This window comes from Tiliqua scincoides, chromosome 1 (genome assembly GCF_035046505.1).
Source record: "Tiliqua scincoides isolate rTilSci1 chromosome 1, rTilSci1.hap2, whole genome shotgun sequence".
NCBI classification, from domain to species: Eukaryota; Metazoa; Chordata; class Lepidosauria; order Squamata; family Scincidae; genus Tiliqua; species Tiliqua scincoides.
This window is the reverse complement of record NC_089821.1, coordinates 148,976,368-148,993,214: the sequence shown is the minus strand read 5'-3', so window position 1 is coordinate 148,993,214 and position 16,847 is coordinate 148,976,368. Positions and strand designations below refer to the sequence as shown.

Below are 16,847 nucleotides of genomic sequence, written 5' to 3'. Positions count from 1 at the left end.
TTGATTTATTAAATGAATAAAATGTCTTGTTATGTCTCATTCTGATAATTACTGAACTATTTCCGAAGAGCTTTCAAAGCCTGACACAGGCTTCATGAACTAGTAACCACCCATCTTTCTGATGCTTTCTGGGAACAAATCTTGAGGATGCTATGAAATCCAAATGGAATTGCTCTGGTGGTGGTAGAGGGTACCTTTTGTTTTTTCTTCAGAGATTCCAGAAATACCTGGATTTTGACATAATCTGTTCCATTATAACAAAGAAGCTTGTGGTATCTTCCAAGACTAAGAGTTAGATCCAAAGATTCTCCTTGCCTGAAGAAAGGTAATTTCTTACCCAACATGTTTCAAGTACAATATTACAATTCTTCATCAAGGACAACTCTAAAAACAATGTTCATATACAACTAAAAGTGTCAAAAACCCGTCTCTTAAAACCTGATATATTTACTATAAAAATGAATATGAATATTAAATATAAAGTTTAAAATAACTAAATTTGTAGGCAAGGACAAATCAGAGAATATTGGTAATAAACTGCAATCTTTTTACTTTAAAAACCAACAATGTCAAGAATACCAGAATTATAACTCAACCTAGCTATATAAAATCACACATTATAATTTGCCAATGTTACTCCAAAACTCATGAGAGCTGACTTCTCTTTAAAACTTTTCCACTCATCCCTAGTATGTTCTATGAAGAAACTTTGTATAAGGTGGTCCCTTAGGCACTGAATTTAAGTTGACGTATGCTTTGTTCAGTTTTTTTCCAAGGGAAAGCAAGTACCATCTCCAAATAACGATTGAGAGTTGACCCAAAGGAGACTTATATACCCCGAACATACAGTTGAGTTTGACATGAAGATATATAATGAAAGAGAAGTTCAAAGGGCTTGGTTTTCATCCAACTGTAGTTCATCCATGCAGTGGAAATACTACTGTAGGAGCCTGTAGATGCTCAGTCTGTGACTACAGGGCCAAACTAAACAAGAGGCTGGCTGTAGTCTGTCTCCTAGTGGTGGTTCATCATACTGTAATGCAGCTGGGGGAGGGTGCTCCATTTGATCAGAGAAGAAAAAGAGAGGAAGTGCATCATGACTAAATGACTGGGCTCTGAACCAGGACATTCCTGGATTAAATCTCACTTCTGCCACTAGGTAGCTTTAGGCTTTATGTCCTCTCAGCCTCACTTGTAATACAAGGACAATAATACTGACCTCCAAGAGTTGTAAGGATTACATTGAGATAATACATATGAAGCACTGGGCACAACACAAAACAAATGCAATTAGTGTTTACCAGCTAAAAGTGTTACGTTGGCCTTTCTTTTGGGATAATTGTGTTCAGGTGATCAACTGTCTTACTGGTTTGTGGTTTAGATTATCATTAACCACTCTAAAGAGCCTGTCTAGATGAAAGATGAGGAACAGAAAGAATTGTACAAATCAGAAACATCACACTCACCCTTGCTTCTCTCCCCCACATGAGTATCTCTTCCAGAGCCTGTATCTTTTCCTTAGAGGGCTGAAAGCAGTGGTGATGGTGGGAGGGGAAATTTTTGATCAGGAAACCAGTGCATGTGGACTTAGGTACCTCCGTCCCCACAGATGCTTTGATCAAATTCAGAACCAGTTTAGCTGGTCCTGACTGCTTTGAACCACAATTTGCATTTCCTCTCCACTAAGCTAGATGTCTGTAATTTGCATCCAACTCTGGATAACACAGGCTGGGCCACTGAGCCTCAAGTCTGCTCCTACATAAGAAAATAGACACAATATACACAGAAATGCACATATAATAGATATTTTAAGACCACTGGGAAAGCCAAATTATCACATGGGCTGGCCTTTCAGCACTGCTACTTCTACTGAAGCATCACTTTGCAGAGCACCTCTCAGCTGAGGTATAAAGTGACACCTTGGCAGAAGTGGTGCTGCTGAAAGGGTGGCCCATGTGGTAATTGAGCTTGCCCATATCTTGAAAATATGTTCAAGATTTATGTATTTTCTCTTCTGTCATTTGCAGAAACCCATGGATAACTGTAGGTCTGGGTGCTCACCTGACCTCTGGACGTGATGCAGGTGCCAAACTAGGGGTTCTGAACCCACAGATATAAAGGGCCCACCTGTATTTGGTCATCAACACCTATTTAAAGTTGATGCAGTCACATTTTATATACTGCCAAACCTACAGCACAGAAGTAGGGGCATAAGGAATTCATTACTCCGACACTTTTTCAATAGTACAAAACAAGCACACACATATTTTGCCTCATTGGATCTACTTTAAAACTCCAAATTCTGGTATATTTGTGTTTCCACTCTTAAGAACATTTTTCATGCTCAGGAAAAAAACTAAATTTCCTGTGTTAGAACAAAAATCTTAAAAATTTATTGCAATGCAGATTTACAGACCATAAACTCCACATAACAATACATAATTGTTACAGTAGAAAAGTAAAGATGCAAACTAGATTTTCGTAAAAAACAAACATTACTTATGAAGTGCAAATTTACTTTTGGCATTTGAGAATGTACATTTATATATACACTTGATGTTCCTTAAGCCTTGCATCCAGAAGTAAAGGGTTACAACATAAAATGCAACCGTCAACAGCCTGTTTTTCTACCATTGACGAAACTGCATGATTTTGCAACAGTTACACTGAGTAAAAATAAATTACTTGATTTCAGGGACCTGAACTTGACAAACAGGCAAATGTGACATGCGTTTTAACCAAAAGATGCTACCAGTGTGGTTACAAAGTTGTATCTAGATTCAGATCCCATAGTTATAAAAGGACTGAAATATCAGTCAATTATTTGCAACATCTCCAGGATGATCCTGAAATCTCTCTTGTTATGTGACATTAGCATACATATTTGGAGTTATGGCACTATTGAAGTTTGGACAGGACACAACAGGATTCCAATACTAGGTTGCCTCTTCCACCACATGTAATCCAACAGTCAGCTCTGCAGAACCCATCTTTGGATCTGAGCGGCAACAGCAAGACATCATACTCTCTCAAATAGAGTTAGCTATAGACTACAAAGTTGTTTCGTCCAAAGAAAACACTTCTTCAGATGTTACTGGTGCTCTTGACGTTTCTGCTTTTTACATGCTGGCTCTTCACCTCTTTGTTCTGGGCAGTCACCAGTTTTTATACTCTCATTTGTAACAGTGATACCCGTCAGTAGGTACCCACCACCACCACTCATCATCAATTTGGGATGACTTCGATCTGGCAAGACCTTCACAAAAAGAAACAGCACACATAATGACCATATGGAATAGTTTAAAAAGCAAGAAAATGCTAATTCTGCCAGGTCGATAAATCCTTTGGTTCTCAAAGAACTCAGAAATGCATTATACTCGATTAAGCACTTGCTTGTAAGAACCGCAGTCTGTTATAGACACAGATCCATCCTAGTGATGACATCACATCACAAGCGTTCCATGAAACAGTCAGGGTCATTTTGGAAACTGGGTGTAGTATATTCCCCCAGTAACTCTGGTTATGAACACATGGAACTACCTTATATTAATTCAGTACTGGACCACCTGGCCCAGTATTGCTTATTCTGAGCAGCAATGGTTCTTTTAGATCTCAAGCAGGGTGCTTTACTAGTCCCACTTGCAAAATCTTTGTTTAAGTGGAGATGGAACCTGGGACTATTTGCTTGGAGAGCAAATATTCCACCACTGAGCTACAACTGTTTCTGGTTCCTCCTAGTAGAGGCTTTGTAAATATACAATAGCATGAAATAGGTGCAGTCACTCTTCAAAAATTTTATGCCCCCAGTTAATAACTGTGCTAAATGTGTACTTTGAAGGTCCAAATGCTGTATCCAGGAAAACTACCAGTACTGTCAGGAAGAACCATCCTCAATATGTTGCTGTAAGTTACTGTTATTTTAGCACTCTGCACTACAGGAATCTTGCATCTGGAACCAGGAAGACTAGCTCCATCCCATTATGAAGTTTTCCTACTTAGACAAAGTACCAAACTATAAATTATATACATTCATCAGTTTGGTACGCCTTGTGGGTTTTCCCCACACCCACCTTAAACAGCAGAGGGGTGTGTGTGAGACAGATCAGAACCATGGCTTGCAGGGAGGGGGTATTTAACTCTTTGCACTTGAAATATGGTCCCAATGAAAATTGCACCACAACGCATCATGCTATTGGCTCCAGGTGGTACAGCTTCCCTTTTGAAGCTAACAGCAGCTTCCGGGGGGGGGGGGAGGGTGTCATTTTTCTAAGGACCATAGCCTTGCCCCCCACAGCGCCTGCTATTTAACTATGGAAACATGTGCATCCAAGGCCAAACTACTCGTGTAACTTCACACAGAGTTTATTCCCAAAGAAGCATTACGTTTGAGAGTGATACCAAGTTAAAATACCAAATGAAATATTTTGACTGGAGTTGATACAGTTCCATTCACCTTCCACCCCATTAGCTTGCATCGCCTCACTGTTCTTACCTGATAATTTCGTAGCCATGTTTCAGAAAGATTCAGATTAATAACACCACCTTTCTCTCTCAGTTTTGTGTAGCATTCCAGTAATGGCTAAATGGAGAAAATTTAGTTACATTTATTGAAAAAAAATTTTGTAAAAAAAATTAATAAAAAAGAAAATGTATTAGATTCACCTCTTTGTATTGGCAGTAGACAACAAAAGGCCTTGAGGGAGCCACAAATTCTAATAACGAAAGTAATAAAGGTGCGGGATGAAATCGACTGGCTACAATTAAACTGTAATAGAAAGTTGTACGCAGGTTAGCTGTGTTCTATAAATATCAAGATATTCTGTTAAGAGTAATATTTGGCTGTGCAAACAAGACGAAATAAGAAAAGGCAATTTCTGATAAAGCATATTTCCCCTTTTATATACAAGTCAACTTTGTAGGATAATCACCCTTTTAAAATACAAATATGCAGTTGTGAATATGCAGTTGTGCATGCTGAATATGCAATCGTTCAACAATGTCTTAAAATGTACAAATATTCATCATTATATCAATATGCACACTGAGTTTCTAAATTCTAGAACCATGGGATAAGACCAGTCAGGATTTCTCAAACTGTGGGTCAGGACCCACTAGGTGGATCATGAGCCAATTCCAGGTGAGTCACATAGTACCTAGTTCAGCCACTACTGAAAATACAGAATTGAAAATACAGCGTACAGAGCAAGCTCCCAGTGGGCATGGTTCTTTGCCCTGAATAGGTGGGAAGCTGGAGGGCTGTGTGGTTGGAGAAGGATCCAACTTTGCATTCTGCTTTGACTTCCAAGCTGGAAAGCTGCATTTTGACCTATGCAAAATAACAGCATGAGCACACTGTATAATAGGACCTTTGCATGATGCAGCCTAAAATGATATCACTTCCGGCTATGACATCATTTTGAGGTTAATGACATCACTTCTGGTGGGTCCCACCAGACTGTCATTCTAAAAAGTGGGTCCCAGTGCTAAAAAGTTTGAGATCCACTGAGTCAAGTCATTTAGTACTGTATATGTCAGTGATTTTCAACCTTTTTCACCTCATGGCACATTATGAGTTTGAGATCCACTGAGTCAAGTCATTTAGTACTGTATATGTCAGTGATTTTCAACCTTTTTCACCTCATGGCACATTAGGAAGGCACTAAAATGGTCAAGGCACCCCATCAAATTTTTGACAATTGACAAGGCACACCACACTGCTGGTGGGAGGCTCACATCTCCCAATGACCCTACTAATAAATAACCCTCACCCAAATTCCCATTCATGGCACACCAGTGTGCCACGGCATAGTGGTTGAAAATGGCTGGTATATGTACTAGTAAGGGGGGGAGAGCCTGTATGAGACCATCTTTGCAGTCTTTAAGCACTGCTAACATTTCAGCCCCTTTGCTAATTAAAAAGGATGACCCAGCAAAAGTTATTCCTATCAATATTTAATGCAAGTGATTGTCATCACGTACAATGTCCAACCTACTTAGTGGCCATGTACACAGCAATGGCAAATGCTCTCTGTAAGTCAGTGCTGCAAACACAGATTATACAGGCCAACACAAATTTTGCAGTCTTAAATGTCCCATATCAGACTTATTCCTGGATATATTTAGGGTGCTGATTCCAAAAATGGCATCAGTTTTGCCCTTTCATGTCTAGTTTCATAGCCTCATTAGTGAATGGTTCAAGTAGCTTCACAAGGAAGCTGCCTGAATCATTTACTTTTTTCTGACTCTCAATTTTGCAGACCTGTGTTATTAGAACTTACCCAAGGACAGCTTCAAGGCCAAATGAAGGAACGGATTTAAGGGCCAAACTAGCCATATACAAAGATGCATGCTTTTGACCCTTTAATGTTGATCTTCCTTAACCAACAGCATGGGAGCATATATGTAACAAACAAAAACTGCGGGTGTGGGCAGGAGGGTTTAGCACTTACTCCTACTGCCCTGACTACCTCAATCATACACACCCCCACACTATTTATAGTTTGTTTGTTTTTTTACATGCTTCAACTGAAAGCCAGTAATTTTGAGAAGAAATGTTGGGGGGGGGGGGAAGACACTTGTAGAAAGAGGTTGGAATAGTACTGGGTGACATTTAAGAGCAAGACAGGAAATACCCATAAGGTTGTCCTCTTGCATCACCAAAATTCAAGGCAACTTGGAAATGCAAGAATAAAGCCACTATGCTTTGTCAGACATTTGCATTAATGTATACTCTTTTTTTAGTTTTGAGAATGAAAATTAGACATTTCTTTGGACAAAATGCTCAGTGTTAAGCAAGTGAACTCACCCATCAGCATCCTTGGCTTTTAACAAAGCAGCAGTTTCTATTAGTTTTTTCCTCTTTTCTTCTTTCTTTTGTCTGTCATATGTCTGAAAAGAATAGGAATATTTTCTGAAACTTTAAACGGCAATATAAATATGGAGTTATATGTCTAACGGACAGTTTTCACTGCAGTATTAAAACAGAACTTTGAAGAAGGCAAGATGGATCACAGTAGTTTACAAGAATGACGATGCTGCAAATATACAGATTTTCATGAACATTTTTAAACTGATTTTTTTTCCTGCTAGCTGCCTTAAGGTTCTTAAACACTAAAAAAAAATCAATAAAATAAATGGTCTGGTTCATCAGCACATAAGGGTTTAAAATGGGATATAAGAGGACTGCCATAAGACATCACATATATCTGATACTGCAAATAATCATACCAGTGCCAATACTTGGGTTGCAAACTATGCATCAACAAATCTCTGAGCAAAACTCACTGAAGAGTTTGATTGTGAAGTCTACCAAAAGGTCCTGATAGCAAGTTTAAATTAGCTTACAGTAACCATTCAACTAGTAACTGAAGGTTCAAGGTGCCTTTGAGATAATTTAACACTGAATAGCACTTGACTTCATTCTTAAATGACACTTAGGGCGCAATCCTAACCCACTTTCGAGTACTGATGTAAGGGTAACGTAGTTCCGAGGTAAGGGAACAAACATTGCCTTACCTTGAGGAGGCCTCCATGACTGCCTCCCAACTGCAGGATGCAGCACATGCCCCACTGATACAGCTATGTCAGTGCTGAAAAGTTGGTTAGGATTGCGCTCCTACACAGGTATCATTTAAGGTCTACCACAGCAAAATAGCTAATTGGTAGAATCTTACCCTTCCCTTGGTTTTGTTATCTTCACCCTCAGGTGAAATGTCTGCTATTTCTTGCTCTTCAGGTTGATTGCTCTCCATTGCTACCTCAGTGCTGCATTCCATATCTGCTTCTTGTATGGAAAGTTGCTTGCTATCTGTTGACCCGTTGCTTTCTTCTGCCAGTGGCACACGCTCTTCAGACTCTGGAGGCAATGTTGTGACAGAAAATGTTCCAGAGAGAAGATTCTTCACTTTGCTGAGAGGGAACTCATAAAGTGTACGGAAAAAGGGTTCTGGAAATCCAAAAGAGTTTGTGGCTGCTCTAGCTGGCCCTTCTCCTGGATACATCTGAATAATAGATCCATAACCTGCAAAAAGTGGTCCAAATTAATTTTGAAAATGTCTCAAATTCACAGACAACTGCAACAGTAAATTAACCCTTGTTCATTCATGCTTGTTTGAAACATCGACTGACATGAACAAAAGCAAAATCTATAATTATACCATAGAAGTATTACTATATAATGGTCATACTCTCCAAGGTCCGCACACCATGAGAGGGCTGTTCTTACCTCCCATCCGCTCCATTACGGCACCCAGTACCAATCCTGCACAGGTTTCCATTATGATCATTTTGTTGCCAGCATGGACATTTGCCCAAGTCAACATTTGGGCTAGTGTATCATACCGCAAATGGCTTCCAAAAAAAAGGAAAAAAAGATTAATTTTACTTTTAGTGGCATTATTAGCAATCCATAATTTCTGCTTTAGGGATAGGCCCTTTTGTGTTAGGAATGCACTAAACCTGCGATTTTCAAACTTTCCAGGAGTTTGAAAAGCGCAGTAAGTCCTTGCGGCGGCGGGGGGAGGCAGTGGGGAAGGCAGCAATGCGATCCCCAGGATCATGTCACTAATGGGGCTGCAGAGACTGGGATGTACTCAGCAGTCCCTGCAGCATTATCCTGGGGGTGCGGGGAGCCCTTACGAGTACTTGCAGGACTCCCCAGTCACTTTGAAGTGAAAGTAGAGTGATCACGCTCCACTACCGCAAAACCGGAAGTGGAGCGCGATTACTTTCACTTCAAGCCAGCAGGCACTTGTACAGGGCTCTCCGCACCCCCAGGACGATGCTGCAGGGACTGGTGAGTACATCCCCATTAGCGACATGATCCTAGGGATCGTGTTGATACCTTCCCCCTTCCCCTGCCCCTTAAGGCCAGGGCCCCCAGGCTGGGGCATTGTGATGCCCCAGCCTGAATACCACTGCACTAAACTATAGCTAGTTTACAAATGAAAACACACAAAACATTTTGATTACATCTCAAAGATGTGCAGGAGCGCCTGTAAAGACAAGGCAAGTTTACTCAGCATGCTATAATTAAAGCCTGAATATTTCAATTCACCATGAAATCAACACAATTAGCCTAGACAGTATGAGGTACAGAGAATCTATTGTAGGGAAATAATCTGACCGAACTTCAGAAAATTCTGATCAAGAATGATTCATTTGTGTGCAGGATATTGCAACGTGTGCAATTTGCAATATGCAATTTGTAGTACGCAACAGGTATGTGACATATTGAGGCACTCATGCTCAAACACCATGGACGTTTTTAGACCATAAGTCTTCTCGCATATTGCACTCGCCTACAACTTTGCTTTCATACATCCTTACATGTCCCTGGTCTGCACTGCAACATGCTGCACACAAATGGGCATAAATCAGTGCTGCGTTCTAAGCTAACAAAATATGTCAGACTGTGGAAAGTGTTTACTGCTTATACAGCATGAAAGTTGAGGCATTTCCATTTTTTTCCCCTTTAGTGCATGAGTGATTCCGTAAACAGCTTAACTCTTCTCTTATATCAAATACTATATTTTTTGATCCTAAAATAAAACATAGTAACATGATAAGCTAAGTTTGGACAACATGAAGCCCAAATGCTGCATGTGAGTTTTAAAGTACAGTACTTGATGGATTATATATGAGATCCTATACATATTCACTCAAAAGTGTCATTTGATTTCCTTTTATTTTACCATGTAAATCAATTGCAAACTTTTCTTAAAAGCAGTATTTTTCAAAAATAACAACAGCAATTGTATACAAAAGGAAACTTGCTCCCTAGTAAGTGCATTTAGGACTGCAGCCTGAATTTCTGGTAGAGATGCTTGCACAGAGAGCTGGATAGCAATATTTCCTAAGCCTTCACAGAAGGCAAAGAAGCATTTACATATTTAAGGAAAAACATGTGATGAGGGTGCACAACATGGATCTGTGTTTAATATCAGCACATCATTTTACAACATAAACTTGATCAGCTGCAAGTATTACGTGAGAGTGACACAACCTACAGCTGACTTTGGTAGCTTGATTAATATTCCAAAATTTAGAACCTAAGTTTGCTCTCACTGGGCATACACAAACTATGGCAGGATTGCCCCAGAGAAAGAGGTGGTGTTACATTATTACATAAGAAACAAAATCATATTCACTTCAAAACGTATTATGTGTGATTTTGAAATATTATAGAAATTATGGTCCATTTACAAGAAGTGGCTAACATGTATATCATCTGAGGTGATAGTCTCCGAGATGATTGAGACTCCAAGATGAAGTCCTCTCAATGAAACTGACCAAGTTTAATCTATAAGGAGGGAATGCTATGGCTATGTCAGCAGTCCTAAGGACCTTCAGCCATTTCTGCCCAACACTGCACATCTGCAACAGTGATCAAATGTGTACAACTGTGGGCTGGGCAGAAATGGGTTAGGAACACAGCTTTCTTCCTAATAGCATGCATTCAGCTGTCCAGTGTGATCTATCCTGAAGTACAGTATTTGTGTTATGAACAACTCTTTGAAGTACACCGTTTTAGATTATATGCACTGTATCAGTTGCCCTATTCCAAAATGGATAAATCCTGATTTTTTTTAAAGAAAAAAATTCACCACCATAAGCGTTTCTTTTATCCAGTGCAGAGAATTGATGCTTGGGCACTGGCTTAGTATGTTGATCCTATGTAGTTTCAATAGTCTGCAGTATAAAATTCAATAATGGAAGGCTTTTCTCAAAATATTGAGCATGGTGCAGCCTTCCCATAGTTTCCAGCATAAATAAAAAGGTTTACCCATATCCAGGTAAACAGAATATTCAGTACAAGTGCACACAAGATTGTAGAATATGTTCTTCCATGGGAAATGTTTCAGCTGAAACACATGCCTTACTTGATTTTTCCTGGTTCTCTTGCATAGTACATTGTTGACAGAATACGGGTAGTAGGCTTCACAATTGTAATAACTGCCTCATACCTGTAAGCAAAGCACAGCATCTGAGTTTAAAATAACGATTTGCAAAACTCAATACTACCCTCTATTCCATCAGTTCTCAAAATGGTGGGTCATGACCTACCACTGGAACCAAAAAGGCTCACTTTCCCCTTAAGGGAAATGACCCAGAAATGAGTGTCCCTATGGTGCCGCAGTGATTGCAGTGCCACAGGCACCCAGCAGCATTTAAACATACCTGGGGTGACTGTGCAGCCCCCCCCAGATGGTTCTGGAGGCTCACAGCCCCCTCCATGAGCCCCCCCCCCAGTGCAGTGGAGGGAAGGGGCACTTCCACTGCACTTCCAGTTTCAGAAACTCTGCGCTCTGGAGTTCCAACCGCAAACCGGGAGTGGGCTCTGACTGCAAACTGGAGCCCACTGCAGTGGAGGGAAGGCTTGCGGAGAAGGCTGCGAGCTCCAGGACGCTCTGGGGGGGGGTGCACAATCTCCCCAGATGTTTAAATGCTGTGATTGCTGTGGGCCTGTCGGGACATCTCCCCCATCCCAGTCCCTGCCCCAGTAAACACTTACCCCCAGTTCTCAGACTCCCAGAGTGTTTGGCAACCACTGCTCTATTCTTTAATACTGGACTTACTTTTTCTTCTTTTTCTTTATGTATTTATGTTGGGAAAATTCTGTCTTGTCTCTGAACGTTGTGCTGTTTTCTACCAACTGCTGAACTATTTCCTTTAAGAGAGATTATAAACAATTTTTCACAGGTTACAATAATCTGGAAAAACATTGCACTTTAGAAGCATAATATATACACATAGTTGACTCAAGAAAGTTATGTTTTATTGAGTACCTGAAGTTCTTCTGGTAGTATATACTTATCGGGGGGGGGGGAGGGGAGAGGGCAAATAGTCATAACTTTTGGGCAAATACTTCAGAAAAATATAAAGAAACCTCACTTTTCCATAGGCTATTAATGCCCCAGTTGTGTGTAGCCTTCATGGAGAAGCAGAGCCATTGCCCCCAAAGGATGTGAAAAGGCCTCTCATTCTAGGTTGTGGTGTGTAGGTTATGCCTATACATACCTGGTCAAAAAATAGAAGGGAAAGCGCTGCATAATAGGTAGCCCTGCTGGTGCAGAGTTGCACCCATAGGCGGAGAGGGATCAGGCCAATTTGTTCCACTGAAGGGGTTCTCATCACATAGTTATAGCATGCCATATTAAAAATTATGCTTTTCAAAGCATAGGGCATATCTAAGCAAAAGGAGCCAGCTATGGGCCCAATCCTATCCAATCCAATTAGCCGCCTTGAGTCCCTTCGGGGAGAAAGATGGGGTAAAATAAAGTTATTATTTTTCCAGTGCTGGGGTAGCTGCGCTAATGGGGCGTGCATTGCATTCTGTGGTGGGAAGGCAGTTACAGAGGCCTCCTCAAAAGTATGGGAACATTTGTTCCCTTGCCTTGGGGCTGCATTGCTGGAAAATTGGATAGGATTGGGCCCTGTGTCTACAGAGAAAGACACACAATTCCAGCCAGGATTTAAGGAGAGATTATTTCAGGATTCAGCTAGTTTCTGATGTGTGAGACAGTGGCTACAGTCTGCCAGTGACTTCTGATTTAATCAGATATTGTAAATTGTTCTTGCCTTGAAACAGCAAGAAAACTCCGACAGCCAATGCGGAATATCACAAATGCTACTTACCTGTCCTTTAATGCCTTTATCCTTCAAAGCCTTTATATCGTCATGAGTCAGTTTTTGAGACTTTCCATCATCAATGATATTACGATTATCAGTGCCTGCTTCTTTTGTTTCTAAAAAAATTAAACATATATGGTTCTGTGAAATGTTACTGAAGAAACATGACAACCATTGTATAAAACCATTTCTAGGAAGGTGATTATAAATGCAGTCAATTTTTGGTATCTATGGGAATTAGGTTACTGGAAAATCCAGGGGATACCAAATTTGCGGATATGGAATAACTGCTCCTATGGGATCAATGAGGATAGAGGGAAAATCAAATTGGCATGAATACCTTCAAAATGACTGCTCCAAGATTCAAAATGGCTGCTGCAAGATTAAAATGGCCACTGTGGATCACTTTAGACTTGATGCAGATAGGGGAGAACAGACCACAAATGCGCAAGGTAAGCCCCCAAAGATAAGTGGAGTGTACAGATATGAAAACTAATACAAAAAACTATATACGTTGCATTTCCACCACACAACTATGTGCTAGTTCCCTCCTACCTGTAGAAGTCTCATCCGTTCTCTTCTTTAGTTGAAGACTCCCACCACTAGTAACTTCAAACGTACTTCCATAGTTATGTCCAATGGCATTATCCAGATAAAACCACTGTTTTTCAAAAATCATTTTCCTGAAAGAAAATTACAAGCAATTACAACACCAACACTGCAGAACATCATTCTCCAGCAGTGGCGTCACTAGGGGTGTGTGGGCTGCACTGGGTGACGTGCCAGGGATGGGTGACGCGCCCTGGGGGATGACATGCTAAAATCTCAGCTTTAGGAGCTACCCCGTCATGCCATACACCGTTGGATGTGGGATGGCCAGTGGAATGCAATGCAAAAAACCAGAGCAAAATAGCTCCTTTCCTTCAAAAGTTATGGCCAAAAAAACCGGAAAGACAAATGCATGAAGCCTTATGGAAAGTGAGCTGTATCGCATGTTTACTCGCGAGTAGGCGTACTTGCCATAGTCCATCAGAAAGGGCAGGCGGAGAGGACTCCAACGACACCAGAATGGTCCTGATCCCAATCCAATGAATGTAGCCACCCAAAAACACCCGAGAAGGAGATCCCTCCCTCCCAGCTGCGAGTCTATTGAGCCCTATGGAAAGCAAATGCAGCCATATGGTTGCATTTACTCATGAGTAGGCAGGCCAGACAAAGGGGAATGTGAGGATACCAGAATGGTCCTGATCCGATGGAACTTGAGTGCAACAAATGCTCCAGAAGCATTTGCTCCAGAAGCATTCCCCCCCCCCCCCAAGGACAAAAAAAGAGGCTTGAACTGGTAAGGGGAATGTTTTCTATTTTACACTGGCAAAGCCAGGTGGGTCTTTATCTTGATATGCCTGAAATAGAAGAACTTTGCACTGGGCACTGGGGTGGGCTGGAAATCTCACTCATTCTTTTTTTTGGGGGGGTGTTATTGCAGGCAGACTACAGAGAAAATTCACATGGTGGAACAGGGCTGGCTCCCTCTTATTTAATTATGTCTTTTATTTTAGTTTAATTATTTATAATTATTTTAATTTGCTTGATGATGTCACTTATGGCCATGACATCACTTCCAATGGGTCCTGGACAGATTGTCATTCTAAAAAGTGGGTCCCGGTGCTAAAAGTTTGAGAACTGCTGCAATAAGGTGTTAGTAAGTTGACAAGGGTGTGTGTGTGTGTGTGTGTGACTCTACAAGTTTTCAAAATCACTAAAATCAGAATTTGGAGGAATAAGACCATCATGTTATATATCAATCAATGTGTAATTTCTTGCAGAATGCAATGAAACAAACCACATTGGAATATCTGTGTTCTAACAAAAGGTACAGCCAAAAAACCAGTGGGGGTGGGGTGATGGTATATCACCACGCCCACCACCTGGGGTGTTGCCCCGCCCACTGCATGCGGTGACACAAATCCTAGTGATGCCACTGTTCTCCAGATGACTAAAATGGAATGCTGAGGCAGATGAGTCAATCCTAATGACAACTCTCTGTTACAGGTCATTCCACCACCACCCACACCCAAATATGCACAGGTTGGCCTCAGGATCCTAACCCTTCCTGGGATCTCACACATATGCACAACCCAGGTGGTTAGGGCTGCTGCCAAGGGGTGGCATTTGCTGGGGCTTCAGGAGTATGAAAGGCACCACTATCCCAACAGTACTGCTATTTGCACTTTGCGTGCCATATAAGAGAAACCAAATTTGCACACCCCACCTTTTCCACAATTCTTAACTGAGGGTGCCACTTTTGAGAAGGTCCCAAATTCTGAATCTACTCTGCAGGTATAGTGTAGATTTGTATATGTCTATTTGTAGGCTTCTAAGTGAGAAGGGTAAGGCTTCAGTACAAGTACCTGTCTTTTGTCTACAGTATGCACGTGGATGGGGCTATATAAATACTATACTCAGAAATTGTTAGACATGAGGGAGTACTTTGTGAGATTCATTCAACAAAGAGAACAAGCAGCTTTAGGCAGTTCTAGCATCTCTTCCTAGGAAGTTTTTAAGAAAAAAAAATCAGACTGACATCAATTTCATTCATGACCTTCGCTCCTCAAACTCCACCAACTCGGAGCCCAATTTTCCAGTGCAGGGGTAGCCATGCCAAAGGGGCATGCACTGCATCCTGTGGTGGGGATGCAGTCACAGAGGCCTCCTCAAGGTATGGGAACATTTGTTCCCTTACCTTGTAGCTGCACTGCGACTACTCTGATGCTGGAAAGTTGGAAAGGATTGGGCCCTCAGTTACCTGAAGGTCTCTCTTACTCTTAAACAACCCTTGTTGTTTTGTTATATGCCTTGAATTCCTGCCCAGAAAACCCATGAGATGCCATCTTTTCTTCCTTCTTACAAAACCCTCAAAATTCACCTTTTCCATTAAGGCTTTGACACAATTCTTAGTACAGGCTTAGTACACAATTTGTGTACTAATCACCTTGTACAGAAACTAAAGCTAAATACATGCAAGTAACAGAACATATTCCTCTCCATTTAACTTCTACTTCCATTTAACTAAAGATAGGTCAGTGTAAAGTAAAATAAAGTATTATCTTTCTCCATTCACTCTCTCATCTGTATCCTTCCCTTCATTGTCTATTTTAGATTATATGCTTCAGGTGGTGGGGCTTGTCTTCAGTGCTGTAGCAAGAGGGGCTGCAGGGGTAGCAACTGCACTGGACTGCAGGCTGCCTGGGAGCAAAAGTCTGTCCCCCCACCCCCCCATTGCTGTTTGCACCTCTTGCAAAAATTGCTGGGAAAAACATCACACTTTGCAAGAGGGGTAGTGGGGATCGCAATCTCTGGCTGCTTGCTCCCTCTTGCTTTGGGGGCTTGGGGGGGTGACTGGGGGGCAAGGAGGAGGGGACTAGGGTGGGGATAGGTGGTGGAACAAGGAGAGTGAGACTCCAATTGCCACTCACACCTCTTGGGGAGTGAGCAGGAGGGGGGGCTGGGGTAGGGGAGGCAGCAGATTTTTATTTTTCCATTTTAAAAAAACTATGGGTGTGACATCATCACATCCCAAAATGATGTCACTTCTGGGTGTGACGTGGAGGGCATCATTTTTAACTTTGCCTTAGGCTCCAGCGTGGCTAGCTACACCACTGCTTGTCATGCACTCCTATGCATGTCTACTCAGAGTTTAACGTATATATATGACTGCAACCCAGTTCCCCGAAAGGGATGATGAATGCTAAGCAGTAAAGACGACTACAGTACCTTGAGGTGGGGTCCAGCAGGTGCTTCCTCCCACCTGCTCAGATGCACTGTGAGACAATAGGGAGAGATCTGAGATGCTCAGTGCAGGGGGAGAGGGGCTGCTATGTGTGTGTAAGAAGAGCAAGGTAAAGGGCTGACACAAACACACGTGGGAGGCTGAGAAAGGAAGAGAGCAGACGGGGCTGTGGGTGGCGATCCAGGCTTCTATCCTAGACATACTTACACGGGAGTAAGTCCCATTGAACTCAATGGGGCTTACTTCTGAGTAGATACACACACAGGCCTGGGCCCCCTGGTGGAGCCCAAGCGCCAGCCTCACCTCCGCTTCAGCACAGCCACCGCCTTGAAGACCTCGTCTCGCTTGAGCACGGCGCAGTCCCCTTCGCGGATGACATGGGAAGAAGCTGCCTTCGGACTTTCCTCCATGGCACAGAAAAGCACGC

The 16,847-nt window shown here is 41.8% G+C and overlaps 1 protein-coding gene across 2 annotated transcripts; it reads right to left on the bottom strand.

Moving 5' to 3' along the window:
• Positions 1 to 2,418: 2,418 nt before the first annotated feature.
• TRMT6 (tRNA methyltransferase 6 non-catalytic subunit) lies at positions 2,419 to 16,847 on the bottom strand. 2 transcript variants are annotated; one of them, XM_066639126.1, is made up of 11 exons: positions 16,724 to 16,847; positions 13,186 to 13,313; positions 12,637 to 12,746; positions 11,577 to 11,668; positions 10,881 to 10,964; positions 8,225 to 8,349; positions 7,674 to 8,020; positions 6,806 to 6,888; positions 4,663 to 4,765; positions 4,493 to 4,579; positions 2,419 to 3,256 (listed from the first exon to the last, which is right to left on the bottom strand). In XM_066639126.1, exons 1-11 carry the CDS (start codon positions 16,828 to 16,830, stop codon positions 3,092 to 3,094), a joined length of 1,431 nt encoding a protein of 476 aa, XP_066495223.1. In that variant the 5' UTR covers positions 16,831 to 16,847; the 3' UTR covers positions 2,419 to 3,091. The 2 variants fall into 2 exon arrangements, with proteins under 2 accessions (XP_066495223.1, XP_066495224.1); XM_066639127.1 differs by lacking the exons at positions 11,577 to 11,668; positions 12,637 to 12,746; positions 13,186 to 13,313; positions 16,724 to 16,847 and adding an exon at positions 11,513 to 11,549.